Source organism: Camellia sinensis, chromosome 13 (assembly GCF_055761805.1).
Source record: "Camellia sinensis isolate YWXY chromosome 13, ASM5576180v1, whole genome shotgun sequence".
In the NCBI taxonomy this organism is placed as follows: domain Eukaryota; kingdom Viridiplantae; phylum Streptophyta; class Magnoliopsida; order Ericales; family Theaceae; genus Camellia; species Camellia sinensis.
In genome coordinates, this window is record NC_138973.1 from 59,286,640 (window position 1) to 59,300,045 (window position 13,406).

General features: G+C 41.0%; 2 protein-coding genes across 2 annotated transcripts; both read right to left on the reverse strand.

Annotated features, from left to right (window-relative positions):
- Positions 1 to 5,057: 5,057 nt before the first annotated feature.
- On the reverse strand, positions 5,058 to 12,209 carry LOC145805419 (uncharacterized). Its single transcript, XM_082900552.1, has 4 exons — positions 11,219 to 12,209; positions 10,798 to 11,120; positions 5,281 to 6,075; positions 5,058 to 5,198 (listed from the first exon to the last, which is right to left on the reverse strand). The coding sequence occupies exons 1-4, from the start codon at positions 12,207 to 12,209 to the stop codon at positions 5,058 to 5,060; spliced, it is 2,250 nt and encodes a 749-aa protein (XP_082756678.1).
- A 36-nt stretch (positions 12,210 to 12,245) lies between these two features.
- LOC145805420 (uncharacterized) lies at positions 12,246 to 13,193 on the reverse strand. Its single transcript, XM_082900553.1, has one exon. The coding sequence runs from the start codon at positions 13,191 to 13,193 to the stop codon at positions 12,246 to 12,248; it is 948 nt and encodes a 315-aa protein (XP_082756679.1).
- Positions 13,194 to 13,406: the final 213 nt, after the last annotated feature.

A 13,406-nucleotide genomic window follows, 5' to 3' on the forward strand; every position in this document is an offset into this window, starting at 1 on the left:
CAAAGTCAATCAATGAATTTGGGATCAAAACCCAAATGAACATTTAATGGTACAAGGCATCAAGCCACAACCACAACAAAATGACAGAGAAATTCAATGCGCCGCAATGTGGAGCTTTGAATTCCATTTGTCAGTGTACAAGGAGGTCTCAAACTTACATTCAAATGCTAAATGGATTGAAAGCAACCTTTAAAGTTTTATTATTGAATCACATTTGTAAGTATAGTAATGGTTAAATTACCAATATATCTTAATAATTGGACTTAATTTTCATAAAATCTTATTAAAAATAAGTCCTATTAAAATCGTCACTAAAAATAATTTTTGTGACGATTTTTTACATATGTCGCTAAAAATTGATAATTAGTGTGCGTACCAGATTTTGCATTAGATGAAAATGGATCGGAGCTCTGCAATTGAAGTGGACTATCCTGGAACTGGGAGCCTGCAACACAATGCATCGTTAGAGTTGTTTAGCCGGGGTTGGCCAGAAAATCCCTTCGCTTGAGAATGAGTGGTTGGAGAAAATGTTGAATTCTCTCTTGATAGCGAGAGAAGTGTTTAAGTAAATGGAGCTAAGTTTTGTTTAGTTGAGTTAAGTTACCTTCAATGTCAAGAGAGTGAAGTTTATATAGAATACTTTGCTTGTTGCCCAAGATGATTTCATGGAGCTTTGGTGCCTCCAAACTTCCCTTAACATTGCTCAAGGTGGGGGATCTCAAGGTGGTTGACTATAGATCTATGTGCTCATTGTAACTATACATACAAAAGATCATATTCTCTTTGCTAAGTGCCCCCGTAACCTTAGCGGCAGGGGAACCAGCTAAGGTGGCAGTCTGCTTTTGCATGTATTCATAGCATCTACGGTTGTTTGAGGGGCTTCTTCAGTTCGGTACTGAGGTGCCTTAGTTCGGCCTTTTGTAAGATAATCTGCTGGGATGGCTGGTCCACTTGGATATCTTTGTGTGGGCTTGGCCCATTTCGGTTCTGATAATGGGTTCGGCTCATCAGTTCGATCTATGGATTAGGCTTGACAGCTCAGCCCAACCCAACATCGCAACTGAATTGGTCTTTCCACTGCATATTGTGCCCAAGTTCTTGAGGACTTGGGAGAGCCATTCTTCATGGAGATGGGCTTAGTTGGTTGACCCACACGTTCGCATGGCCTACTTGGGTTTGGGTTTTAGTGGATTGGGCCGGCCCAAGGTTTGGATCCGAACCGTTTATATTTTGCCCCTTCAATTAGTGACTTTTTTGTTATGATTTTTATAAATTGTCGCTAAAATTTATAATTAGTGACATTTTTCTGTGATGAATTTTTCAAACTGTTGTTGAAATATAAAAACTAGTGACGTTTTTTGTAACAATTTTTTAAAATCATTGCTAAAATTTATAATTAGTGAAATTTTTTGTGACAAAAATTTTAAATTGTTACTAAAAATTAATAATTAGTGACTTTCTAAATAGTAGTTAATAAAAAATACCATTAATTATCATAGGACCTAATAGACAATAAGTTGGCTTATTAATACTATCTGCGCGTAGATCCGCTAAATTAATTTGTTAATTTGAACAATATTTTTCCTGATCTAATTGTACTCACAATCAATTTTTGTTGCGTTACAAGGGAATATTGTTATATAAATTCTTAAAGGGAGCTTTTTTGATAAATCATTTTTTCTAAGAGTTTTATTCCATCCAACCCATATTCTTTTTTACTATTCCATTAGATCTTATTTGAGGTAAGAAGACCAAAATACCATTTTCATCTACTTATGTTCCATTTAGTCCACATTATTTTCTTATATTTCAATAAGTCCTACGGGTGACATAATTACCAAAATACCCCTAATGTGAATGTTCACATCGTCAATGTGAATGTTCACACCGTCAATGTGAATGTTCCAATTTGAGATAAGAAGACCGAAATACCATTTTCATCTACTTATGTTCCATTTAGTCTACATTATTTTCTTATGTTTTAATAAGTCCTATGGGTGACATAATTACCAAAATACCCCTAATGTGAATGTTCACATCCTATGGGTGACATAATTACCAAAATACCCCTAATGTGAATGTTCACATCGTCAATGTGAATGTTCACACTGTCAATGTGAATGTTCACACCGTCAATGTGAATGTTCCTATTTGAGGTAAGAAGACCAAAATACCTTTTTCATCTACTTATGCTCCATTTAGTTCACATTATTTTCTTATGTTTCAATAAGTCCTATGGGTGACATAATTACCAAAATACCCCTAATGTGAATGTTCACATCCTATGGGTGACATACTTACCAAAATACTCCTAATGTGAATGTTCATATCATCAATGAGTAGGGGCTCGGCCCAGCCCAGGCCGGGGCCAACCCATGTAAAGCCTCGTGGGTGCTTGCCAAAATTCGGGCCGGACCGGTCCATGGGCCAAAAAATTAGGCCTAGGCCCTAGCCCTGGCATAAAGGTATTCAGGCTTTGGGTGCCCCGGTGGGTCGAGCCAAGGGGCTTGGGCCTAGACTTGGGCTTGGGTGAGCGTCGCCATTTTTTTTAATTCTTTTTAATTTTTTCTCTCAAAATTTTATTATTTTCCACAAAAAAGACACCGGGCCTCTGGCGGGCCCGGCCTCGGGCCGAGCCTTAAATGGGCCTTATGCAAGCCGAGCTTCAAAGTGATGGCCCAAGTCCTAGCCCAAGTTCTCAGGCTGGGCTCGGGCCCGACCCCAAACGAGCTTGCCTCGGGCCGCGGGAGGGCTTCGGGTGGCCCACGGGCTGCGGGCCAATTTTACACTTCTATTAATGTGAATATTAACATGTCAATGTGAATATTCACATTGTTAACAAGTCGAACCCGCTCCGGGCCGCGGGCCAATTTTATACTCCTATCAATGTTAATGTTAATATGTCAATGTGAATATTCACATTGTAAACGGGCCGGACCGGGCCGGGCTCGCGGTCGGGTTTCGGGCCACCTACGGGTCGCGGGTCAATTTTACACTCCTATTAACGTGAATCTTAATATGTTAATGTGAATATTCACATTGTCAACGGCCTGGGCCCGTCTCGGCCTAGGGGGGAGCTTCGGACCGCCCACAGGCCACGGGCCAATTTTACATTCTTACTAATGTGAATGTTAAAATATGAATATTTACAGCCCGCCCCGCCCCGGGCAACTGGCGGGCTTCGGGCCGCCCACGGCCCGCGGGCCAATTTTACAATCCTATCATTGTGAATGTTAACATGTCAATGTGAATATTCACATTGCAAACGGGCCGGGCTAGGCCCGCAGGCGGGTTCGGGGCCGTGGGTCAATTTTACACTCCTATCAACGTGAATGTTAATATATTAATGTGAATATTCACATTGTCAACGGGCCGGGACGGGCCCACCCCGGCAGCCCATGGACCGCGGGTCAATTTTACACTTCTATCAATGTGAATGTTAACATGTCAATGTGAATATTCACATTGTCAACGGACTGGGCCCGCCTCGGCCCGGGGGCGATCTTCGGACCGCCCACGGGCCACGGGCCAATTTTACATTTTTACCAATGTAAATGTTAAAATATGAATATTTACTGCCCGTCCCGTCCCGGGCAACGGGCGGGCTTCGGGCCGTCCACGGGCCGCGGGCCAATTTTACATTCCTATCAATGTGAATGTTAACATGTCAATGTGAATATTCACATTGTAAACGGGCCGGGTCGGGCCCGCGGGCGGGTTTCGGGCCGCTTACGGACCACGGGTCAATTTTACACTCCTATCAACGTGACTGTTAATATGTTAATGTGAATATTCACATTGTTAACGGGTCGGGCCGGGCCCGCCCCGGACAGCCCACGGGCCACGGACGGGTTTTAGGCCGCCCACGAGAATTTTACACTTCTGTCAATGTGAATGTTAACATGTCAATGTGAATATTCACATTGTCAACGGACCGGGCCCGCCCCCGGCCCGAGGGCGATCTTCGGACCGCCCACGGGCCATGGGCCAATTTTACATTCTTACCGATGTGAATGTTAAAATATGAATATTTACATCATAAAATTGCTAACCGTTCAAAAAATATTTGTAAGGGTATCAAAATTAAATATAAGGGCATAAGAGTCTAAAAAAAGAGTGTAAATTAAGAAAAAGGATTTTATGGAATAAAACTATACATAGATGAGACTAAATGGGTTAATAAATTTCTTCATGGATTTTTTGGATTAAAACACTTCTAAATGGGATTTATCAATAAAAATCTCATTCTTAAATAATATATACATATATATATATACACACACATATAAATTACTACAAGAAATTGAGTTATTTTGGCGATGAAAGCTATCCTTAACACATCAAAAATTGTCATAAAGTTTTAGTGACAAAAAAAAATTCACCAGAAGGTCATCAATGGTGAAATTTGTGCGTCATCACTAAATCTCTCTCTTTTAATGATGATCTCTGTCACAAAAGAATAACCCATTGGTGTCATTTGGCAATTGGTTTTGGTTGACTTTATGATTAAATTAGTCACAAAAAAATAAAATAGATTAAAAAGTCAATAGACAAAATGTTACATTCAAATCATAATAATTTCATTTTTTTTTCTTACAAAAGTTAAAAAAACTAACCCGAACGAACTTTTTAACCTGAATTAAAATAGTCAAAAAACAAAAAAACTAAAAAGTTAATCCAACTTCCCAAACGAAGCCATTTAGTAACAGCAAATCGATACAACTTTTGTCACTATAATATACAAGTGTTATTGAAATATTGTATTTAATTGAGAAATATTTTTTTATGACCACATGGAGCTTGGCACTATAAGTTGAGAGATTTAGAGTGGTGACTCATCTTATCAAAAAAGATCACGATAACTAATGTCTGTATCTGTGTTAATGATGACATTTTTTTTGAACGGCAAAAAAGAGCTTTACTGATGAAAAAATAAGGACTTGGAAAATACATCAACAAAGCGGGAAAAACAATAGCAACAAAGCTAAACAAGATTGGTGAGAAACCAATCAAAACAACCAACAAAAGAACCAGCAGACAGCAGGAAAGATTAACAACTACTGCAATGTAACAGAGTGACCAAACTGCAGCATAGAAGAGGAACAGAGACACCTCCAGGTCTGAAACAGAGTTGAAACACCACACAGCACCAGAAACCAACCCACATACACACAGAGACCAACCCACATATGCTGCTGCTGCACACCAGAAGATAGTAGAATAAAAGCCAAAGCACTGTTGCTGCTGCAAATACACTCAACCCCGACCACCTAAACAAACTCGAATCTGGCTGATATTATAAAGAAAATCATTAATGGAGAATTGAAAGTCCTTAGAAGAAGCCTTCAGCCAAATAGCTAACCTGATAATAATAGACTCCTTAAGCTCCTCCATATCCGGTTGAACACTATTGAACAAGCAATCATTCTGATGTTTCCAAATAGACCACAGGGCAACTAGAGGGATAGCAAGCCATATTCTCCTTTCAGCTTTCATGAGACAGGTGCCATCCCACCAATGCAACAAGCATTCAACAGAACCAGGCACAACCCAAACCAAACCCCACCACTGCACTAAACTAGACCACACCTTCCAGATCAGAGGACAAGAAATGAGGACATGTGAAGCAGACTCTACCTCTGATTTACAGAAAATACACTTAGTTGAGGCTTCCTCACCCAGAACTCCAACCCTTTGCAGGAAAGCAGAAGTTTTGATCTTGTGTTTCCAAGCTAACCAACCAAAAAATTGAACTTTGGGTGGAATATAATTAATCCACACCAGTCTACAAGTACTTGCAGCTTCACTAAAACCCATTTCACAATTCCTGTAAAGAGAAGCAACAAAGGGTTGACCTGGTTTACAAGCCAACCATCTTGGATTATCTTTAACCCCCAAACTTAACATAGGAGCTGCTCTTAACATTTCAGTGAGCCTGGATACCTCCTCAACCTCCCACTGCCTTAAAGGCCTTCTTAAACAAAGATCCCAAGCCCCAGAGATTCCTTTTCTGTCAACAAAAAACTTTAAAGAACCATTCTTCTCTGTAGAGAGTGAAAACAATCTAGGGAAAACCTCTTTAAAACAAGTACCACCACACCACAAATCATGCCAAAATCTCACTCTATTCCCATTACCCACTTTAATTTGAAAATTGTTGGCAAAAAATTGAAATAGAGTGATACTTGTAGACACCCCATTTTTGACCGTCCTCGGGACTTGGGACTTAGTTGTGCTTGCAGGTACACCCAACAACTAGTTCGATTGCTCGCTGAGTACTCGACTGTCGCGACGGAACGTCACCGGTTCGAGCTTCCCGGACTTTGTATCCTTTCTGCCCCATTTTTGGACCTTGACTAGGTCCTGTTAGAGTGGACCCTGTGGTGCACTGCCGGCCATGTCATGGCACTGCCGGCCATGGACTTGTTCCTGCCAGCCATTGATGAGGCCCTGCCGGCCATCAATGAGCCACTACGGGCCATTGATGATGGCCGGCACCCCCCCTGTCTCAGCTGGTTTTCCTCCAAATCTTTTGAGCTAGCTGGTTTTTTATTTGCTCCCCTCCATACACGTGTATGGAGGGATGAAGGCCTTGCAAAGCTTCTTGAAGAAGCTTTGGCTTTTCATTCCTCTATATTAGGAAGAGGCTTCTTCCTTAGACAGGGTTCTGAACTTTTGAAGAGGAAAGACTCCATTTCTCTCTATATTGCTTGAGTTTAGTGCTTAGAAATTGGATTTCCTTGCACTTTTACACTACAACACATAGAGACACACCACCACCATTGAACCAAGATTCTTGGGAGGTCTTCTTGAGGTCTGAAAGCAAGCTTCCACCCCCTGAAATTGCTGGTTTCGAAGAGGGTCTTCAAGGGTGAGCATTTCCTTCATTTTTGCACTTTCTTGCACCTTGCTTTAGCCCTCTTTGCATATTGATTTAGGCTTTGCTTATAACTGAAAAAAGTTTTGTTTTTAAGTGCTTTTTAAGTTTGGTTAAGGTCACTTTGCTGTTAAGGGTGTGTAACCCCCTTTCTTGCTTTGTTTGGCTTTGTTTTAAGCCATATCTTGGAGCCCCCGAGCTAGCCTTGGTTTGGCCTTCCTACCACTGAAATCCAATGGATTTTCAGTGGTAAAGGTGTGGTTTTGAGGTCCTAAATCACAGGGGGTAGTCCCCTCTCTTTGTGTTCCTCTTTGCTTGCACTTTTGGCCTTCCAAAGGACCATCCCTCCATGCATCTTTGAGGCTTGGTTCAGGCCTATTTTTGTGACTTTTAGGACCTGCCTTGGCCCTTTCCATGGCTGGTTTGGTCATGTCTTGCATGCATATAGTATGTGTAGTGTAACTCCATCCACAGCTCATCAAAATAGCATGTGTGCTTAGCTTGTGTTGAGCCCATTTCAGTGGGTTTTTGGTGATGTTTTACCATGCCATGAACCTGTTTTGGGTCGGTTTTGTCACTCCATGCTTGCATGATGCACTTGTAATGTAAATCTCCTAAACTAGCTTCATATGATCCATGCCACGCCATGTCATTTTAGCTTGTTTGGCTTACGTTCCAGCATGTATTTGGTCATCATTTGGCATGATATGACCCTATCCATAGTTGGTTTAATCATCCTTTGCATGCTCCATATAGGTGTAGAACAAATCACGTGTACTCGCCCTTTGTGCATGATGTTTTGACTCATCATACTAGCATATTTTGGCTTTGCTCAAACTTGATTTTGTGCTTATTTTGAAGTGTTCTAGGACTTTTTTGGGCTACCATGGCCATATCACTCATGCTTTGTATAGCTATAGTGTAAATGCTTAGGCTAGTTTTGGGTTTTGAGGCCCCTACCATGCCATACATGTGATGTTTGCATGCCTTGCCCTCATTCCACATACTATTTCAGTCCATGAAATGTTGTCATACACTTGCATTTGACATGCCTTGAATGCTTTGTATAGCTTGTGCTTTATGCCTCAAGAATGGACTTTTGCGCATGCCACTTAGCCTAAGCCTTTGGCTCATCATTTCAGTACATTTTGGGTCCTAATATACCATGATGTAACTCTGTTTTTGGTTGTCCAAGTCATGCCATGATTGGTTCTAATAGGTGCAGTGCATCGCCTCTTTTGTAGCCTTGCATGTCCTATGTTTTAGCATTGTATGCTAGCTTGCTTTGGCTTACTTCCTTGCATGTTTTAGTCTCATATCAACATGTACTAGGACTGTTTTAGGTTGCCCTTGCCATATCCTTCATGCTTTGTGTAGCTGTAGTATAATTGGCCTTGCAAGTTTCGTGTTTCGGTGATTCGCGCATGCTATCCTTGAGCTATTTAAATGATTTGGCATCATATATCATCTCATTTCAGTGCATATAGTGTTGTTACACGCTTGCACATTTGTCACTTCTTAGGCACTTTTGAGAGTTGCCCTTTTAGGCCCCTTTGATGAACCTTTCGCATTTCGCATGCTTGAGTGTGTTGTATGGCTTAATTCATCGCTTTGGCTACTGATTTGGACCTAGTGGAGAGCCGTCCATCTTTGGTGTAAGACCATCTTACCATGTTGTCGCATGCTTGTTTCATTTCGTATGTTGTCGCATACTTGTTTAACTTTGCATACCTTGCATGCTCACATGTTCATGTTGCATTTTGTCATGTTGTCCAAGGTCATCACCTCACATCATGCTTATATGCTTGTTGCATGCTTGGTTTAGTTGCATGTTTGCACATTTAGGTCATGTTGCATGTTTGCCATGCTTATGTGTTGCATTGCTTGGATTAAGTGTTAATCCGAGCACAAGGAACGATGGGTGTTTCATACTCTGAGTGATGGAACGTGTTTCAATTCTCGGTCGCTGAAGCTCTTGATGATTCATGATAGAGTTCTAGGCTTTACTTGCTTTATTTGTGCATTCATTTTCATATTGATTTGCACAAGTTGGATCTTTGGCCATCATGCATCAGGATGCGTGATTGATGGTCGTGGATCTGACTAGGCCTCTCCCTTGATGTTTTGAGGTGATTTGGAGTGCCATGGTGCGTACATGTCCTTGGGAAACCCTCCATTTTCTCTATTTTGTGCTTCGTTGTAGTTTGGTGTCACAGCACACCAGTGGCCGGCAGCCTGTCACTGATGGCCGGCAGTGTGCCACCCTTGGCTGGCAATGGACCACCTTTGGCTAGCAGTGATCCTTCCATGGCCGGCAGGCCACTGGTGACTTCCCCTGCAGTGTTTTGGTAAGGTCCAGCAACAAGCGCTGGAAGACACCCTGCAAACAGAGCCTCTAAAGAGCAACCAGAAGGCGTTTCGAGGCGAAGAACCGAAGCGAGCATGCATGCCTCCCTTCTTCAAACAGAGCTGGAATAGCACTGTTTACTGCTTTCCCTACCTGCTTGTTGTCATTCATTAATTAGTTAATTGATTCATTAATTAATTAAGTTGTGTAATAATTAGTTGTAGCTAGTTATTCAATTTGGTTCTGTAATAATTAATTAGCTTGTGAGTTAGTAAATTAGGTGGTTTGTATTATTTATTCGGTCCCTCCGAGTGAGGGCAAATTTGTAATAAGTGTGAGTGCGTGTGTGCATGTCTTCCAACCCCATTTCTTTCTCCCTTTTATTTACCCGCTTATGATGGTTAGATTTAGGGCATATTTCAATTAGCATACCTTATGCTATGTATGCGTGCATTCATTTATCTGTATTGCATGCACCGGGCTCGGCGCATCATACTAACTGCATAGTATTTCAAATCTAACTTGAATACGTGTTATCGGTTGCAGTTCACATGCAGTCCTAGGATTAGCCGAGCCTATTCTAGACTGCATTTTGTATGCAATACATTAGGCACTTAACATGGACTTGGATCATGCATGATTGCTAACGAGTTCTCTGTTTTGGCCCGGAGTACGATGTAAGCATTTATGCTTTAGCATCTCGCATGAGTGTGATTGTTAGCATGAAAGCATGCTTACCATGTGGCTATATACTTATGTAATATACCTACCTGAATGTTTGTGGGTGAAGGTTGGATTACTTGAATTGGGATAATTCATTAAAATCCGCATTTTAGCCTACTTGCGAGTAGCAAACTTCAAACATTTCCAAACAAACGGATATGCAATGCTTTGTTCCAAATTAGGCGATCTAGTCTATACTTGTATGCTGTGCGCATCACATAGTAATTCTTGCTAATTAATCGGAATAGGAACGCATAATGTTTTCAAAACTAGATATCATGGTTAGTAGAGGCTGATCTTTGATCGGGCGAGCGGGGGTGCTCACGAAGTGACCTTCCCCAATCGTACCCAAGTTCCCGAGCCGAGGCAACTTTGGTGATGACGGACACGTGGCCTTAGGCAATGAGTCAGGGTTTCCTAAATTTCTCAAAATAAAATATTTAGGTGGCGACTCTGTATCTGGCAAAGCAGTCCATGTTTGGCACTTCTTTCAAAAAAATCTGTTTTCAAAAACGATTTGCCGGATTTGGACTCTTTGACGATTCATCGGTCTTGCATTGTACTCTGCGAGATTAGATACAAGACCATGACTTTGAGTCCTGAACTGTAGTGAGCTCAATGAACAAAACGGGGGACTCATCCTCCCGGGACGTTCGGGGACGTCTACAATACTATGCTCTGCCACTGTAATGATATCACCCCATAACTTCGACCATCTAATGCCACCAATTTGATTTGGGAACCGAGCTCCAACTTTAATTTTATACTTATGACAAATCACCTTTTTCCATAATGCTTGATCTTCATTGGCAAATCTCTACCACTACTTCAATAATAAGCAAGAACTTACCTCTCTTATTCTCCTAATACCCAACCCACCTTGATTAATGCTCTTGGTTACATCCTTCCACTGCACTAGGTGAATTTTTCTTTTCAATTCTGTGCCTCCCCATAAGAAAGCTGCTTGAATTCTATCTAGTTCCTTGGCCACTCCTTCTGGCAACCTGAAGAGGGACAGGCTGATTTGATGAGGGTCAACCTTCCAGCAAATGAGAAGAGTCTCCTTTTCCATCCAGTAAGTCTGCCTTTTATCTTGTCTAAAATAGGTTGCCAAAATTTCCTCATACTTGGAGAAGAACCCAGAGGTAAACCCAGAAATTCCAGCGGCATGTTCTGAGGTTTACAATTAAGCACAGAAGTGAAATCCTTAAGAGTGTTGACTGAAGTTCCAACCCCACAAACCACACTCTTGTGGAAATTGATCTTAAGACCTGAAACCATTTCAAAGCACCTTAAAATTCTTTTAAGATTCATTACCTCCTCCATATCAGCTTCACAGAAGAGTAAAGAATCATCATCAAATTGAAGGTGTGAAACAATCACCCCATTAACTCCAATCTGCACCCCTTTAATCAGACCCAATTCCTTTGCTTTGAGCAGTAGAACACTAAGCCCTTCTACAGCCAAATTGAACAGAAAGGGTGATAATGGATCACCTTGTCTTAGCCCTTTTTGAGGGCTAAACTCATTGGTTGGTGACCCATTCACAAGAACAGAGATTCTAGTAGATAAAATACACTTCTTCATCCAATTAATCCATTTAGATCCAAAACCAAAATTTGACAGCATGGAAAGCAAATAACCCCAGTTGATGGAATCATAAGCTTTTTCAAAATCGAGTTTGAGCAACACCCCCTTCTTTTTAGCTTTCTTCCACCCATCCACAATTTCGTTTGCGATCAAAACCCCATCCAGGATATTTCTTCCTCTCAAAAAAGCTGATTGGGTTTCACTTATAACTTCTGGCATAACTAGCTTGAGTCTATTGGTCAGAACCTTAGACAAAATCTTGTACATCGAACCAATCAAGCTTATCGGTCTATAGTCCTTAAGATTGACTGCCTTGACCTTTTTTGGAATTAAAGTGATGAATGAGCTGTTCAAGCCATAAGCCAATTTACCCAAACTGTGGAATTCTTTCATGAACAACATCACATCTTCTTTAAACACCTTCCAATTCTTTTGTATACACATTAAATTAAAGCCATTGGGACCTGGTGCTTTATTTCCATTGCACTCTTTGACTGTTGCCCATAGCTCATCTTCCGAAAACTTTGCTTCCAACTGTTGAAACCACACACCACCACTGATGCTCGTAAAATTACCAGATAAGGCAGGTCTATCCCTCCATGCTTCTGAAAAGTGCCTGTTAAAGTGAGCCCATACCACATCCTTCACCTGCTGTGGATCCTCAACCACCATCCCCTCCACCAGAATAAAGTTCAGAGCATTCCTATTCTACATACTACTAGCCATCACATGAAAAAATCGAGTATTTCTATCCCCTTTTAAGTTCCACTCCAATCTTGACTTTTGCAGCCAAGACCATTCCAACATTCTACTGAGCCTCCACAGTTCACTACTTGATTCTCTTTTGAGCATCAGCTCTGCTTCCACCAAAGGTCTGACTTCAGCCAACAAATCCAAAGAGTGAAGCTGACTTTCAGCTTCTTTAATTTTCTCTGAGACATTACCAAACACTTCTTTGCTCCATTTCTTCAATGCTAGCTTCAAGTTCTGTAATTTCCTTTGCAATATTACACCTGCACTTCCATTTAGCTGAAACTTTAACCAAACATTCTCCAAGAATGAAGCAAAGTTGGGATGCAACAACCAAGCATAATAAAACTTGAAGGGTTTGGGCCCCCAATCCCTTATATCCTCCATTAAGAGTAAAGGGCAATGATTAGAAATGAGTCTCGGCAAACCCCACAGTTTGAACTTAAATTTTTCGATCCACTCAAGACTCAGTAGGAATCTATCAATTTTGCTCAATTTATTACCATCAATTGCATTACACCTGGTATATTTCCTACCCAACATTTGTAACACAGTCAACTCACACCTATCTATAAAGTCGTTGAAGTCTTTTATACCTCTTTCCCTCCTTGAACAACCCACTCTTTCATCCACTGATCTAATTTCATTGAAGTCTCTACCTATGCACCAAGGTTTAGTAAAACTTACTTTCAACCTTACCAGAGTCTCCCATAATTTACTTCTCCTCACAGAATCATTAGGAGCATACACATTAATGATAACACAATCAAAAGAGTTAAGGACTGTACCTGTAAGCATAATGAAATGCCTATTGCTGCAACAATCTGATAGTTGAAACACCTCAGGATCCCATATGCATAGCAACCCCCAAGCCCTACCCTCAGCATCAACAACCATGAACTCCATTTTATCTCTAGGCCACACTCTTTTAACATCCACAGATGAAAAACCTGCCTTCTTTGTTTCTTAAAAAAATGCCAAATCTATTTTCTTATCAACCAAGACCCTCCTAATTTTTCTCATATTCTCAAACCTACCAATCCTTCTGTATTCCGTCTTAACCACTTCATATTAACATATTTGTATTCTTTTATATCACCTGGTAGGGGCTCATTAATT